Source organism: Xenopus laevis, chromosome 3L, assembly GCF_017654675.1.
Source record: "Xenopus laevis strain J_2021 chromosome 3L, Xenopus_laevis_v10.1, whole genome shotgun sequence".
Taxonomy (NCBI): domain Eukaryota; kingdom Metazoa; phylum Chordata; class Amphibia; order Anura; family Pipidae; genus Xenopus; species Xenopus laevis.
The window spans coordinates 158,559,308-158,572,406 of NC_054375.1; the positions used below are offsets into that span (position 1 = coordinate 158,559,308).

Here is a 13,099-nt window from a genome sequence, read left to right on the forward strand (position 1 = left end):
GAGCTGATATAGAATTCCCATCACTGTCCTGACCTGATATAGAACGTCCATCACTGTCCTGAGCTGATATACAATGTCCATCACTGTCCTGAGCTGATATAGAATGTCCATCACTGTCCTGACCTGATATACAATGTCCATCACTGTCCTGAGCTGATATAGAATGTCCATCACTGTCCCGACCTGATATAGAATGTCCATCACTGTCCTGAGCTGATATAGAACGTCCATCACTGTCCTGACCTGATATAGAATGTCCATCACTGTCCTGAGCTGATATACAATGTCCATCATGACTGATATGTCCATCACTGTCCTGACCTGTATATCAATGTCCATCACTGTCCTGAGCTGATATAGAATGTCCATCACTGTCCTGACCTGATATACAATGTCCATCACTGTCCTGAGCTGATATACAATGTCCATCACTGTCCTGAGCTGATATAGAACCTCCATCACTGTCCTGAGCTGATATAGAACGTCCATCACTGTCCTGAGCTGATATAGAATGTCCATCACTGTCCTGACCTCCATCACTGTCCTGAGCTGATATAACAATTGTCCATTCACTGTCCTGAGCTGATATAGAACGTCCATCACTGTCCTGAGCTGATATAGAACGTCCATGACACTGTCCTGAGCTGGATATAGAATTCCAATCACTGTCCTGACCTGATATAGAACTGTCCATCAACTGTCCTGAAGCTGATATAGGAATGTCCATCACTGTCTCTGATGTGCTGTATATATGGATGTGTCCCAGTCCTGAGCTGATATAGAATTCGCCACATCCGACTAATGATCCTGTTAATAGAACGTCCCACTGGTCTCTGTTGAGCTGAATGATGTACGTCACACTGTCCTGTATGCTGATATAGAATGTCTCATCACTGTCCTGATTGATATAGAACGTCCATCATGTCCCTGATATAGAACGTGCCATCACTGTCCTGAGCTGAGAATGTCCATCACTGTCCCACCATCACTGTCCTGAAGCTGATTATAGAACTCAATCAGCTCCGACTGTCACTGTCCTGAGCTGATATAGAATGTCCATCACTGTCCTGACCTGATATAGAATGTCCATCACTGTCCTGAGCTGATATAGAATGTCCATCACTGTCCTGACCTGATATAGAATGTCCATCACTGTCCTGAGCTGATATAGAATGTCCATCACTGTCCTGACCTGATATACAATGTCCATCACTGTCCTGAGCTGATATACAATGTCCATCACTGTCCTGAGCTGATATAGAACGTCCATCACTGTCCTGAGCTGATATAGAACGTCCATCACTGTCCTGAGCTGATATAGAATTCCCATCACTATCCTGACCTGATATAGAACGTCCATCACTGTCCTGAGCTGATATAGAACGTCCATCACTGTCCTGACCTGATATAGAATGTCCATCACTGTCCTGAGCTGATATAGAACGTCCATCACTGTCCTGAGCTGATATAGAACGTCCATCACTGTCCTGAGCTGATATAGAACGTCCATCACTGTCCTGAGCTGATATAGAATGTACATCACTGTCCTGAGCTGATATAGAATGTCCATCACTGTCCTGAGCTGATATACAATGTCCATCACTGTCCTGAGCTGATATAGAATGTCCCATCACTGGTCCGCTGCAGCTGATATAGAATGTCCATCACTTGTCCCTGCCTATTATAGATTATTCCATCACTGTCCTGAAGCTGATATAGAAGGTCCTGATATAGAACATCACTGTCCTGGACCTGTCCATCACTGTCCTGAGCTGATATAGCACTGTCTCCATCACTGTCCTGAGCAGAATGTCCATCACTGAGCTGATATATGTCATCACTGTCCTGACTGTCCATCACTGTCCTGAGCTGATATAGAACGTCCATCACTGTCCTGAGCTGATATAGAACGTCCATCACTGTCCTGAGCTGATATAGAACGTCCATCACTGTCCTGAGCTGATATAGAACGTCCATCACTGTCCTGAGCTGATATAGAATGCCCATCAGGGACCCACGTGGCTCCACTAGGAGTTGGTCTTACCAGAGCTAATGTGCACTTACCTGCAAAAGCCAGTAGCAACGGCGGTGAAATGTTGGGACTATAGAAGAGTGAACGTAACATCCGTATAAACACTGCAGAGAGAAACAGATGATGAATGTTACCAGCGTGCAACTGCCAACTATTCTCTGTAACGGGCTGGGCCAAGTATCAGTCATGTACATCACTAGTGTATTGTGCAAAGGGACAGCCTCACTGGATATTGCTACATACTGGCATTTTACAATTAAAATTAATTAACACATATATCATCTTTAAAGGACAAGAAGTGCCTTTTCAACCTGGTTTATTTATTATGAGGAGCTGAACCTTATCACTAAGTGCCTCCCCAACATCCATCCACTTGTTAGAGTAAGTGGTCTGTAACACTGTCCTGTTTCCCTGCTTGAAGTAATCAATATGGCCGACTGTCTGTATGCATGCACCATTGAAATCCTCCCCCTGACCCTACAATGCCACGGTCTACATGCACTGATGTTAATATGTATGTAACAGTATAGTGTGGGTGGAGCATTCAGCTTGCATTCTGTTGCTGATCTGCATAAGCTCCACCATGTGGTTGAGAGGATCCAGTACAGATGAGCCCACTCTTGCTTCTTCTTAACAACTGCTGCATTATGGGTTATTTAGTAGAGGGATGTTAAAACTATGGATACACGGAATCTAGGATTCGGTTCAGGATTCTGCCTTTTTCAGCAGGATTCGGCCGAATCCTTGTGCCTTGCCGAACCTAATTTGACTGCTAATTTATATATGTAAATTAGGGGTGGGAAGGGAAATGACGTGACTTTCTAACCCATTCAGTGTTGTTAGTAAGCTCACCTCCATTCCTTGCACTTTCAGTTTCATGTGATCTTCTCGTGTTGTTTTCCCATCCTTCCTCTTTTTCCAGCAATATCCATCCTTGCGATATTTCACCTTCTTACGATTATAGAGGATGATGGAGCCATTCTGAGGTCTGGTGCAAGAAACAGGCACATTATCCACTTGTAAGCCCCCATCTGCTCCAAATTCTGTTGTGCAAATGGGGTGCCTAGTGCTCAGCACAACTGTCCCAGCCCTTCCCCAAGTCTATACTTCTATTGGGCCTATGTACAGAACAAAGAAAGCACAAGCTGATTGGCTGACACAGGTTATTGCACAATTACACACTGGCCTAAGAAACAGGTGCAATATCCACATGTAACAGTCATCCAGTTAGGGTACCCTGTGTTCAGCACAATCAGCCTCAGCTGTTCCGCAATTCTAGGGTGCAAATAGGTTCCCCATTACTCAGCACAAAGCCACATAACGTGTTTGTTTGTGTGTAACTGGGGGACAGGGGACACTGCAGCATGTAACATACACACTGGCCTAAAACTGGGAAGCTGACTTACCTTGTCTTAGGGGCACTGGACAACCACTCCTCATGTCTCTCAAATGTGATGAGATACGATGCGATTTCCTACACAACAGAGATAGATACAGAAGAACATGTTTAGAGAGAGCATAAGAGCATACATAGAGAGAGAGAGAGAAGAAGAGCATACATACATACATAGAGAGAGAGTGAGAAAAGAAGAGCATACATACATACAGAGTGTGAAGACAAACATATATATATATATATATATATATATATATATATATATATATATAGAGAGAGAGAGAGAGAGAGAGAGAGAGAGAGAGAGAGAGAGAGAGAGAGAGAGAGAGAGAGAGAGAGAGAAGAGAATGCACACAGAGAGAGAGAAGAAGAGCATACATACATAGAGAGAGAGTGAGAAAAGAAGAGCATACATACATAGAGAGAGAGAGTGAAGACAAGCATAGAGAGAGAGAGAGAGAGAGAGAGAGTGAATAAGAGCATACAGAGAGAGAGAGAGAGAAGAAGAGAATACATACATAGAGAGAGAGTGTGTAGACGAGCACACACATATATATATCTATATATATATATATATATATATATATATATATATATATATATATATATATATATATATATATATATATATATATATATGAGAGAGAGAGAGAGAGAGAGAGAGAGAGCAGAAGAGCAGAGAGAGAGAGAGAGACAGAGAAAGAGAGCAGAAGAGCATAGAGAGAGAGAGAGAGAGAGAGAGAGAGAGAGAGAGAGAAGAGCATACAGAGAGAGTGAGAGAGAGAAAGAAGAAGAGCATACATAGAGAGAGAGAAGAAGAGCATACATAGAGAGAGAGAAGAAGAAGAGCATACATAGACAGAGAGAGAGAGCAGAAGAGCATAGAGAGAGAGAGAGAGAGAGAGAGAGAGAGAGAGAGAGAGAGAGAAAGAGAGCAGAAGAGCATAGAGAGAGAGAGAAGAGCATACAGAGAGAGTGAGAGAGAGAAAGAAGAAGAGCATACATAGACAGAGAGAAGAAGAGCATACATAGAGAGAGAGCAGAAGAGCATAGAGAGAGAGAGAGAGAGAGAGAGAGAGAGAGAGAGAGAGAAAGAGAGCAGAAGAGCATAGAGAGAGAGAGAGAGAGAGAGAGAGAGAGAGAGAGAGAGAGAGAGAAAGAGAGCAGAAGAGCATAGAGAGAGAGAGAGAGAGAGAGAGAGAGAAGAGCATACAGAGAGAGTGAGAGAGAGAAAGAAGAAGAGCATACATAGACAGAGAGAAGGAGAGCATACATAGACAGAGAGAGAGAGAAGAAGAGCATACATAGAGAGAGAGAAGAAGAAGAGCATATATATATATATACATATATATATATATATATATATATATATATATATATATATATATATATATATATATATATATATATATATGAGAGAGAGAGAGAGAAAGAGAGCAGAAGAGCATAGAGAGAGAGAGAGAGAGCAGAAGAGCATAGAGAGAGAGAGAGAAGAAGAGCATAGAGAGAGAGAGAGAGAGAGAGAGAGAGAGAGAGAGAGCAGAAGAGCATGGAGAGAGAGAGAGAGAGAGCAGAAGAGCATGGAGAGAGAGCAGAGGACACAGTAGTGGGTAGAGCTCACCTCATTGGTGTTCCAGCGCAGTCTCTCTTTGGGCAGGAGAGTGCACTTGGGGAGACACTCGAGGAGTTTCTTGGGCAGAAAAACTTTGATATGGTGGCTGTTCTCTACACAGACAATGAGAGGTGGGTCAGTAGGTTCAGCTGAAGACAATGGGAGGAAGTAGAATGGGGGCACCAGCGGCTGGAGAAGCAGTTGCATCTGTTACTGGTGTTGCCTCCTGGGCCCAAAGCCTCAGGGTTCCCAGGGACTGAGAGACAGCAGCAATAGCCTGTGTGTGTCACATGACTGTGTATAATATATATTATATAATCTGTATATTTGCCTCTAGGCTTATATGAGCAATGGTACAGCGGCTGCCTGGCTTTACTAACACATAACCCACAGGCTCTCCCCTAACCGCTGTATTCCCACTAACAAACTAGAACCATCTGCAGTTGCTCTTCATTTTATGTGTCATCTATTAACAATCTATGGGGTTTTTTCTCTGCAGCTTAAAGGGCTTGTTCCCCTTCCAGTTCAGTTGATGTCAGTCAGTTCACCAGAAATAAAGACTTTTGCCAATCACTATTTCCTATGTGTGACTGTTTTTCTAATAATGAAGCGTAAATCAAATTTTTCACCTTTCTAAAGCTGCTGTGGGAGGAGGGGGGTCGCCGACTCTCTAAATTGTTCTAAACAATTTATTCATTAGATTATTCTTATCTTGAATCCCTGAGTTTCATTACAGGCAGCTGTTAGAATTGATACAATAGTTACTAATATTCCAGAGACGATGCTGAGAAACGTATCGACTAAATGTTGCAAAATTGTAACAGTTTAAACAATTACTGAGCTGCCAGACAGAAACACTGAGACTTAGGGGCACATTTACTAAGCTCGAGTGAAGGATTAGAATAAAAAATACTTTGAATTTCGAAGTATTTTTTTTGGCTACTTAGACCTTCGACTTTGGATCGAACGATTCAAACTAAAAATCGTTCGACCATTCGATAGTCGAAGTACTCTTTAAAAAAACTTCGGCCACCTAAAACCTACCGAGCACCAATGTTAGCCAATGGGGAAGGTCCTCATAGGCTTTCCTAGCTTTTTTTGATCGAAGGAAAATCCTTGGATCGATCGAACGATTTTTCCTTCGATCGATCGAACGGTTTTTCCTTCGATCGATCGAACGGTTTTTCCTTCGATCGATCGAACGGTTTCTCCTTCGATCGATCGAACGGTTTCTCCTTCGATCGATCGAACGGTTTCTCCTTCGATCGATCGAACGGTTTCTCCTTCGATCGATCGAACGGTTTCTCCTTCGATCGATCGAACGGTTTCTCCTTCGATCGATCGAACGGTTTCTCCTTCGATCGATCGAACGGTTTTCTCCTTCGATCGATCGAACGGTTTCTCCTTCGATCGATCGAACGGTTTCTCCTTCGATCGATCGAACGGTTTCTCCTTCGATCGATCGAACGGTTTTTCCTTCGATCGATCGAACGGACGGTTTTTCCTTCGATCGATCGATCGAACGGTTTTTCCTTCGATCGATCGATCGAGCGGTTTTTCCTTCGATCGATCGAACGGTTTTTCCTTCCATCGATCGAACGGTTTTTCCTTCGATCGATCGAACGGTTTTTCCTTCCATCGATCGAACGGTTTTTCCTTCGATCGATCGAACGTTTTTCCTTCGATCGATCGAACGATTTTTCCTACGATCGATCGACCGATTTTTCCTACGATTTTTTTTTTTTTTTTGCGGTAAATGCGGATTTTTCCTTCGATTGATCGAACGATTTTTCCTTCGATCGATCGAACGATTTTTCCTTCGATCGATCGAACGATTTTTCCTTCGATCGATCGAACGATTTTTCCTTTCCTTTTTTTTTTTTTTGCGGTAAATGCGGATTTTACTTTGACGGTTGAATATTGAGGGTTAATTAACCCTTGATATTCGACCAATAGTAAATGTGCCCCTTAAACGTTAAACTTTTTGTAAAAACAGTAAAAAATTAAAAATGGAAAGTAATTGAAAAAAGTCTTTATTCCTGGGGAACAATCTGAACACAACTGAAAAAGTGTTTGGAAGGTGAACAACCCCTTTAAAGCCTGGTTTAGCTGGTTTAGGGGTTAATCAGCTTAAAGGGATACTGTCATGGCAAAAAAAAAATTCTCAAAACACATCAGTTAATAGTGCTGCTCCAGCAGAATTCTGCACTGAAATCCATTTTTCAAAAGAGCAAACAGATTTTTTTTTATATTTAATTTTGAAATCTGACATGGGGCTAGACATATTGTCAGTTTCCCAGCTGCCCCTGGTCATGTGACTTGTGCTCTGATAAACATCAGTCACTCTTTACTGTTGTACTGCAAGCACAAGTCACATGACGGGGGCAGCTGGGAAACTGACAATATGTCAGATTTCAAAATTAAATATAAAAAAAACTGTTTGCTCTTTTGAAGAATGGATTTCAGTGCAGAATTCTGCTGGAGCAGCACTATTAATTGATGTGTTTTGAAAAAAACATGTTTTCCCATGACAGTATCCCATTAACAAGCTGAGAGCAAGTAAAAAACAAAACAGAAGGCAAATGGTAGAGGCTGTGCAGCTTCACAATAAAAGTAATTTTGTTTTTGGGTGCCAGGGTTAGTGATCATCACTGTCACACATATGAAGAACTATAAACACACAGGGAGTAATGGGTATCCACGCTGTTAGTATGATGTAGAGAGGGATAATCTGAGACAATTTGCAATTGGTTTTTATTTTTTTATTATTTGCGGTTTTTGGGTTATTTAGCTTTTTATTCAGCAGCTCTCCAGTTTGCAATTTCAGCAATCTGGTTGCTAGGGTCCAAATTCCCCTAGCAACCATGCACGGATTTGAATAAGAGACTGGAATATGAATAGGAGAGGCCTGAATAGAAAGATGAGGAATACAAAGTAGCAATTACAATACATGTGAAGCTCTATGAAGCATTTGTTTTTAGATGGGGTCGGTAACCTTCCCCCTGTTTGAAAGCCGGAAAGAGGCAAAAAATATAAATAATGAAGACCAATTGCAATTTTGCTATGTATGAGATATTCTATAACATAGAGATGACTAAAAGATGAACCACCCCTTTACTATAATTTGTCATGTACAATTTTGAGCGTAAGCTTTTGGGAGTTTTATTCTGTAAATCGTTTATTCTGTAAGTCTATAGAAAGCATAAGATAGTGATGAGTTATTACGGAGCCCGACCCCTCTCACCTGAGACCTCAGCGCACTCCTTGCTATTCATTGTAAATGTCTGGACATGTCGGAGTCAGGAGAAGCAGTGTCACGGCTCCCACAATCGCTGCCCTCTGATGAATACGTTGGCCAAACATGAGGGGCATTCCCAGAGGTGCCAGGGAGAGAGCAAGAGATAAAGCACATTAATGTACTCATAGGGCCACACTTATATCATGTCCTATGGGCAGGACAGTAAAGAAACACTTCTGTGTCATGAACAGTATCACACGAGCTTGAGTATATATATATATATATATATATATATATATATATATATATATAGAGAGAGAGAGAGAGAGAGAGAGAAAGAAGGCATGAGTATACAGTCATATGAAAAAGTGTGGGAACCCCTCTCAGCCTCCATAATAATTTACTCCACTTTCAGCAAAAAAGAGAACAGTGAAGCAGTATTCAGTTGTATGACATTAAATCTGGCTGTGCATAAATGTGGGTACCCTTGTAATTTTGCTAATTCGTATCTGTGTAACTGCTCAGTACTAATTACTGGCAACACCAAATTGGTTGGATTAGCTCATTAAGCCTTGAACTTCATAGGCAGGTGTGTCCAATCATGAGAAAAGGTATTTAAGGAGACCAATTGCAAGTTGTGCTTGTGTTTGACTCTCCTCTGAAGAGTGACAGTATGGGATCCTCAAAGCAACTCTCAAAAGATCAGAAAACAAAGATTGTTCAGTATCAGGGTTTAGGGGAAGGCTACAAAAAGCATCTCAGAGGCTTATTAAACTGTCAGTTGCAACTGTAAGGAATGGAATGAGGAAATGGAAGGCCACAGGCACAGTTGCTGTAAAACCCAGGTCTGACAGGCCAAGAAAAATCCAGGAGCGACATATGCGGAGGATTGTGAGAATGTTACAGACAAGCCAAAGATCATCTCCAAAGACCTACAAGAAGATCTTGCTGCAGATGCAGGTGTATCTGTACATCGTTCTACAATTCAGCACAATTTGCACAAAGAACATGTGTATGGCAGGGGGATGAGAAGCCCTTTCTGCACTCACACAAACACAGTCGCTTGTTGTATGGAAAAGATCATATAGACAAGTCACAGTCATTTTGGAACAAAGAGCTTTGGACTGTGGAGACAAAAATTGACTTATTTGCTCATAACAAAAAGCGCTTTACATGGCGGAAGAAGAACACGGCATTCCAAGAAAAACACCTGCTACCGACTGTCACATTTGGTGGAGGTCCCATCATGCTGTGGGGCTGTGTGGCTAGTTCAGGGGCTGTGTGGCTAGTTCAGGGGCTGTGTGGCTAGTTCAGGGGCTGTGTGGCTAGTTCAGGGGCTGTGTGGCTAGTTAAGGGGCTGTGTGGCTAGTTCAGGGACTGTGTGGCTAGTTCAGGGGCTGTGCGGCTAGTTCAGGGGCTGTGCGGCTAGTTCAGGGGCTGTGCGGCTAGTTCAGGGGCTGTGCGGCTAGTTCAGGGGCTGTGCGGCTAGTTCAGGGGCTGTGTGGCTAGTTCAGGGGCTGTGTGGCTAGTTCAGGGGCTGTGTGGCTAGTTCAGGGACTACTGGGGCCCTTGTTAAAGTCCAGGGTCGGATGAATTCAACCCAATATGAACAAATTCTTCAGGATAATGTTGAAGCATCAGTCACAAAGTTGAAGTTCCGCTGCAGGGGTCGGATATTCCAACAAGACAATGACCCTAAACTCACTTGGAAATCTACAAAGACATTTATGCAGAGGGACAAGTACAATATTTTGGAGTCCCCCGACTTGAATATGATGGAAAATCTATGGGATGATTTGAAGCAGACTGTCCATGCTCGGCAGCCATCACATTTAACTGAACTGGAGAGATTTTGTATGGACCAATGGTCACAAATAGCCACATCCACAATCCAGACACTCATCAAAGGCTATAGGAGGCGTCTAGAGGCTGTTACATTTGTAACTAAGTATTGATGGAATATCTCTGTTGGTGCCCAAATCTATGCACCTGTCTCATTTAGTTATGATGCATATTGTATATTTTCTGTTAATCCAATAAACATGATGTCACTGCTGAAATACTACTGTTTCCATAAGGCAAGTTATATATTAAAAGGAAGTTGGTACTTTGAAAGCTCAGCCAATGATGAACAAAACTCCAAAGCATTAAGAGGGGTTCCCAAACTTTTTCCTATGACTGTATATGTATCACAACAAGCATGAGTATATATGTATCAAAGCAAGCATGAGTATATATGTATCAAAAGAAGCATGAGTATATATGTATCAAAAGAAGCATGAGTATATATGTATCAAAAGAAGCATGAGTATATATGTATCAAAACGAGCATGAGTATATATGTATCAAAACGAGCATGAGTATATATGTATCAAAAAGAGCATGAGTATATATGTATCAAAAAAAGCATGAGTATATATGTATCAAAAGAAGCAAGAGTATATATGTATCAAAAGAAGCAAGAGTATATATGTATCAAAAAAAGCATGAGTATATATGTATCAAAGCAAGCATGAGTATATATGTATCAAAAGAAGCATGAGTATATATGTATCAAAACGAGCATGAGTATATATGTATCAAAAAAAGCATGAGTATATATGTATCAAAGCAAGCATGAGTATATATGTATCAAAACAAGCATGAGTATATATGTATCAAAACGAGCATGAGTATATATGTATCAAAAAAAGCATGAGTATATATGTATCAAAGCAAGCATGAGTATATATGTATCAAAAGAAGCAAGAGTATATATGTATCAAAAGAAGCATGAGTATATATATATCAAAGCAAGCATGAGTATATATGTATCACAACAAGCATGAGTATATATGTATCAAAGCAAGCATGAGTATATATGTATCAAAAGAAGCAAGAGTATATATGTATCAAAACAAGCATGAGTATATATGTATCAAAGCAAGCATGAGTATATATGTATCAAAACAAGCATGAGTATATATGTATCAAAAGAAACAAGAGTATATATGTATCAAATGAAGCAAGAGTATATATGTATCAAATGAAGCAAGAGTATATATGTATCAAAGCAAGCATGAGTATATATGTATCAAAAGAAGCAAGAGCATATATGTATCACAACAAGCATGAGTATATATGTATCAAAAGAAGCAAGAGCATATATGTATCAAAACAAGCATGAGTATATATGTATCAAAACGAGCATGAGTATATATGTATCAAAGCAAGCATGAGTATATATGTATCAAAACGAGCATGAGTATATATGTATCACAACAAGCATGAGTATATATGTATCAAAAGAAGCAAGAGTATATATGTATCAAAGCAAGCATGAGTATATATGTATCAAAACGAGCATGAGTATATATGTATCAAAGCAAGCATGAGTATATATGTATCAAAACGAGCATGAGTATATATGTATCAAAAGAAGCAAGAGTATATATGTATCAAAACAAGCATGAGTATATATGTATCAAAGCAGGCATGAGTATATATGTATCAAAAGAAGCATGAGTATATATGTATCAAAGCAAGCATGAGTATATATGTATCAAAAGAAACAAGAGTATATATGTATCAAAAGAAGCATGAGTATATATGTATCAAAGCAAGCATGAGTATATATGTATCAAAAGAAGCATGAGTATATATGTATCAAAGCAAGCATGAGTATATATGTATCAAAGCAAGCATGAGTATATATGTATCAAAAGAAACAAGAGTATATATGTATCAAAAGAAGCATGAGTATATATGTATCAAAGCAAGCATGAGTATATATGTATCAAAGCAAGCATGAGTATATATGTATCAAAAGAAACAAGAGTATATATGTATCAAATGAAGCAAGAGTATATATGTATCAAAGCAAGCATGAGTATATATGTATCACAACAAGCATGAGTATATATGTATCAAAGCAAGCATGAGTATATATGTATCAAAAGAAGCATGAGTATATATGTATCAAAGCAAGCATGAGTATATATGTATCAAAAGAAGCAAGAGTATATATGTATCAAAAGAAGCAAGAGTATATATGTATCAAAACGAGCATGAGTATATATGTATCAAAACAAGCATGAGTATATATGTATCAAAACGAGCATGAGTATATATGTATCAAAACAAGCATGAGTATATATGTATCAAAGCAAGCATGAGTATATATGTATCAAAACGAGCATGAGTATATATGTATCACAACAAGCATGAGTATATGTATCCATGGGAACCAATCAAATGTTGACTTTCAGTGTTCTTCCTGAAGGTGTTTTGAAAACAGCTAATAACTTATTGGTCTCTATAGGTTACTGCCTTATAGATGCCCCCCCCCAACGACAAACATACAGGGGTTCCCAGACTCAGTGAATGCTGGATATAAACATAAAGTGACCCTGCCCCACACTCTGTCACCAGGTTCTGATATGCTGACCTGAAACCAGATTAACCCCCCCCCCCCAAAATAAAACCTACAGTGACCTCAATGATGATAAATCCACAGAGCAGGGGGAGTAGAATTGCAATAAAGTGCTGAGAGAATGGGAGCTGCCATGTCAGTGAATTGTAACGGTGTCCTGATCCCCCAGCTGGGAGTGTAACCCAAGCCTGCACTTTAGCCCTGAGTAACACAATGGGAGGATCAGTGTCGCTGGCATACGATCTACTCACAGACACACAGACTCCTGTCCAACCTCAGATCATGTGACAGGTAAGAGGAGAGACTTGTAAGTAACCCAGGTACCAGAGAGTGTGCCCTTCTATCCTCATTCTATCCTCATTTTATCCTCATTCTATCCTCATTTTATCCTCATTCTATCATTGTATCTG

The 13,099-nt window shown here is 40.3% G+C and overlaps 1 protein-coding gene across 2 annotated transcripts in view; it reads right to left on the minus strand.

Annotated features, from left to right (window-relative positions):
* camta2.L (calmodulin binding transcription activator 2 L homeolog) overlaps window positions 1-13,099 on the minus strand; it is a 34,652-nt gene that overhangs the window by 19,866 nt on the left and 1,687 nt on the right. For both annotated transcript variants that reach the window (XM_018253852.2, XM_018253851.2), the window contains exons 2-6: window positions 8,285-8,379; window positions 5,050-5,153; window positions 3,439-3,506; window positions 2,885-3,020; window positions 2,065-2,136 (exon numbers count right to left, since the gene is read on the minus strand). In XM_018253852.2, coding sequence (XP_018109341.1) covers window positions 2,065-2,136; window positions 2,885-3,020; window positions 3,439-3,506; window positions 5,050-5,153; window positions 8,285-8,315 — 411 coding nt within the window. In that variant the 5' untranslated portion in view covers window positions 8,316-8,379. The remainder of the gene's footprint in view (window positions 1-2,064; window positions 2,137-2,884; window positions 3,021-3,438; window positions 3,507-5,049; window positions 5,154-8,284; window positions 8,380-13,099) is intronic.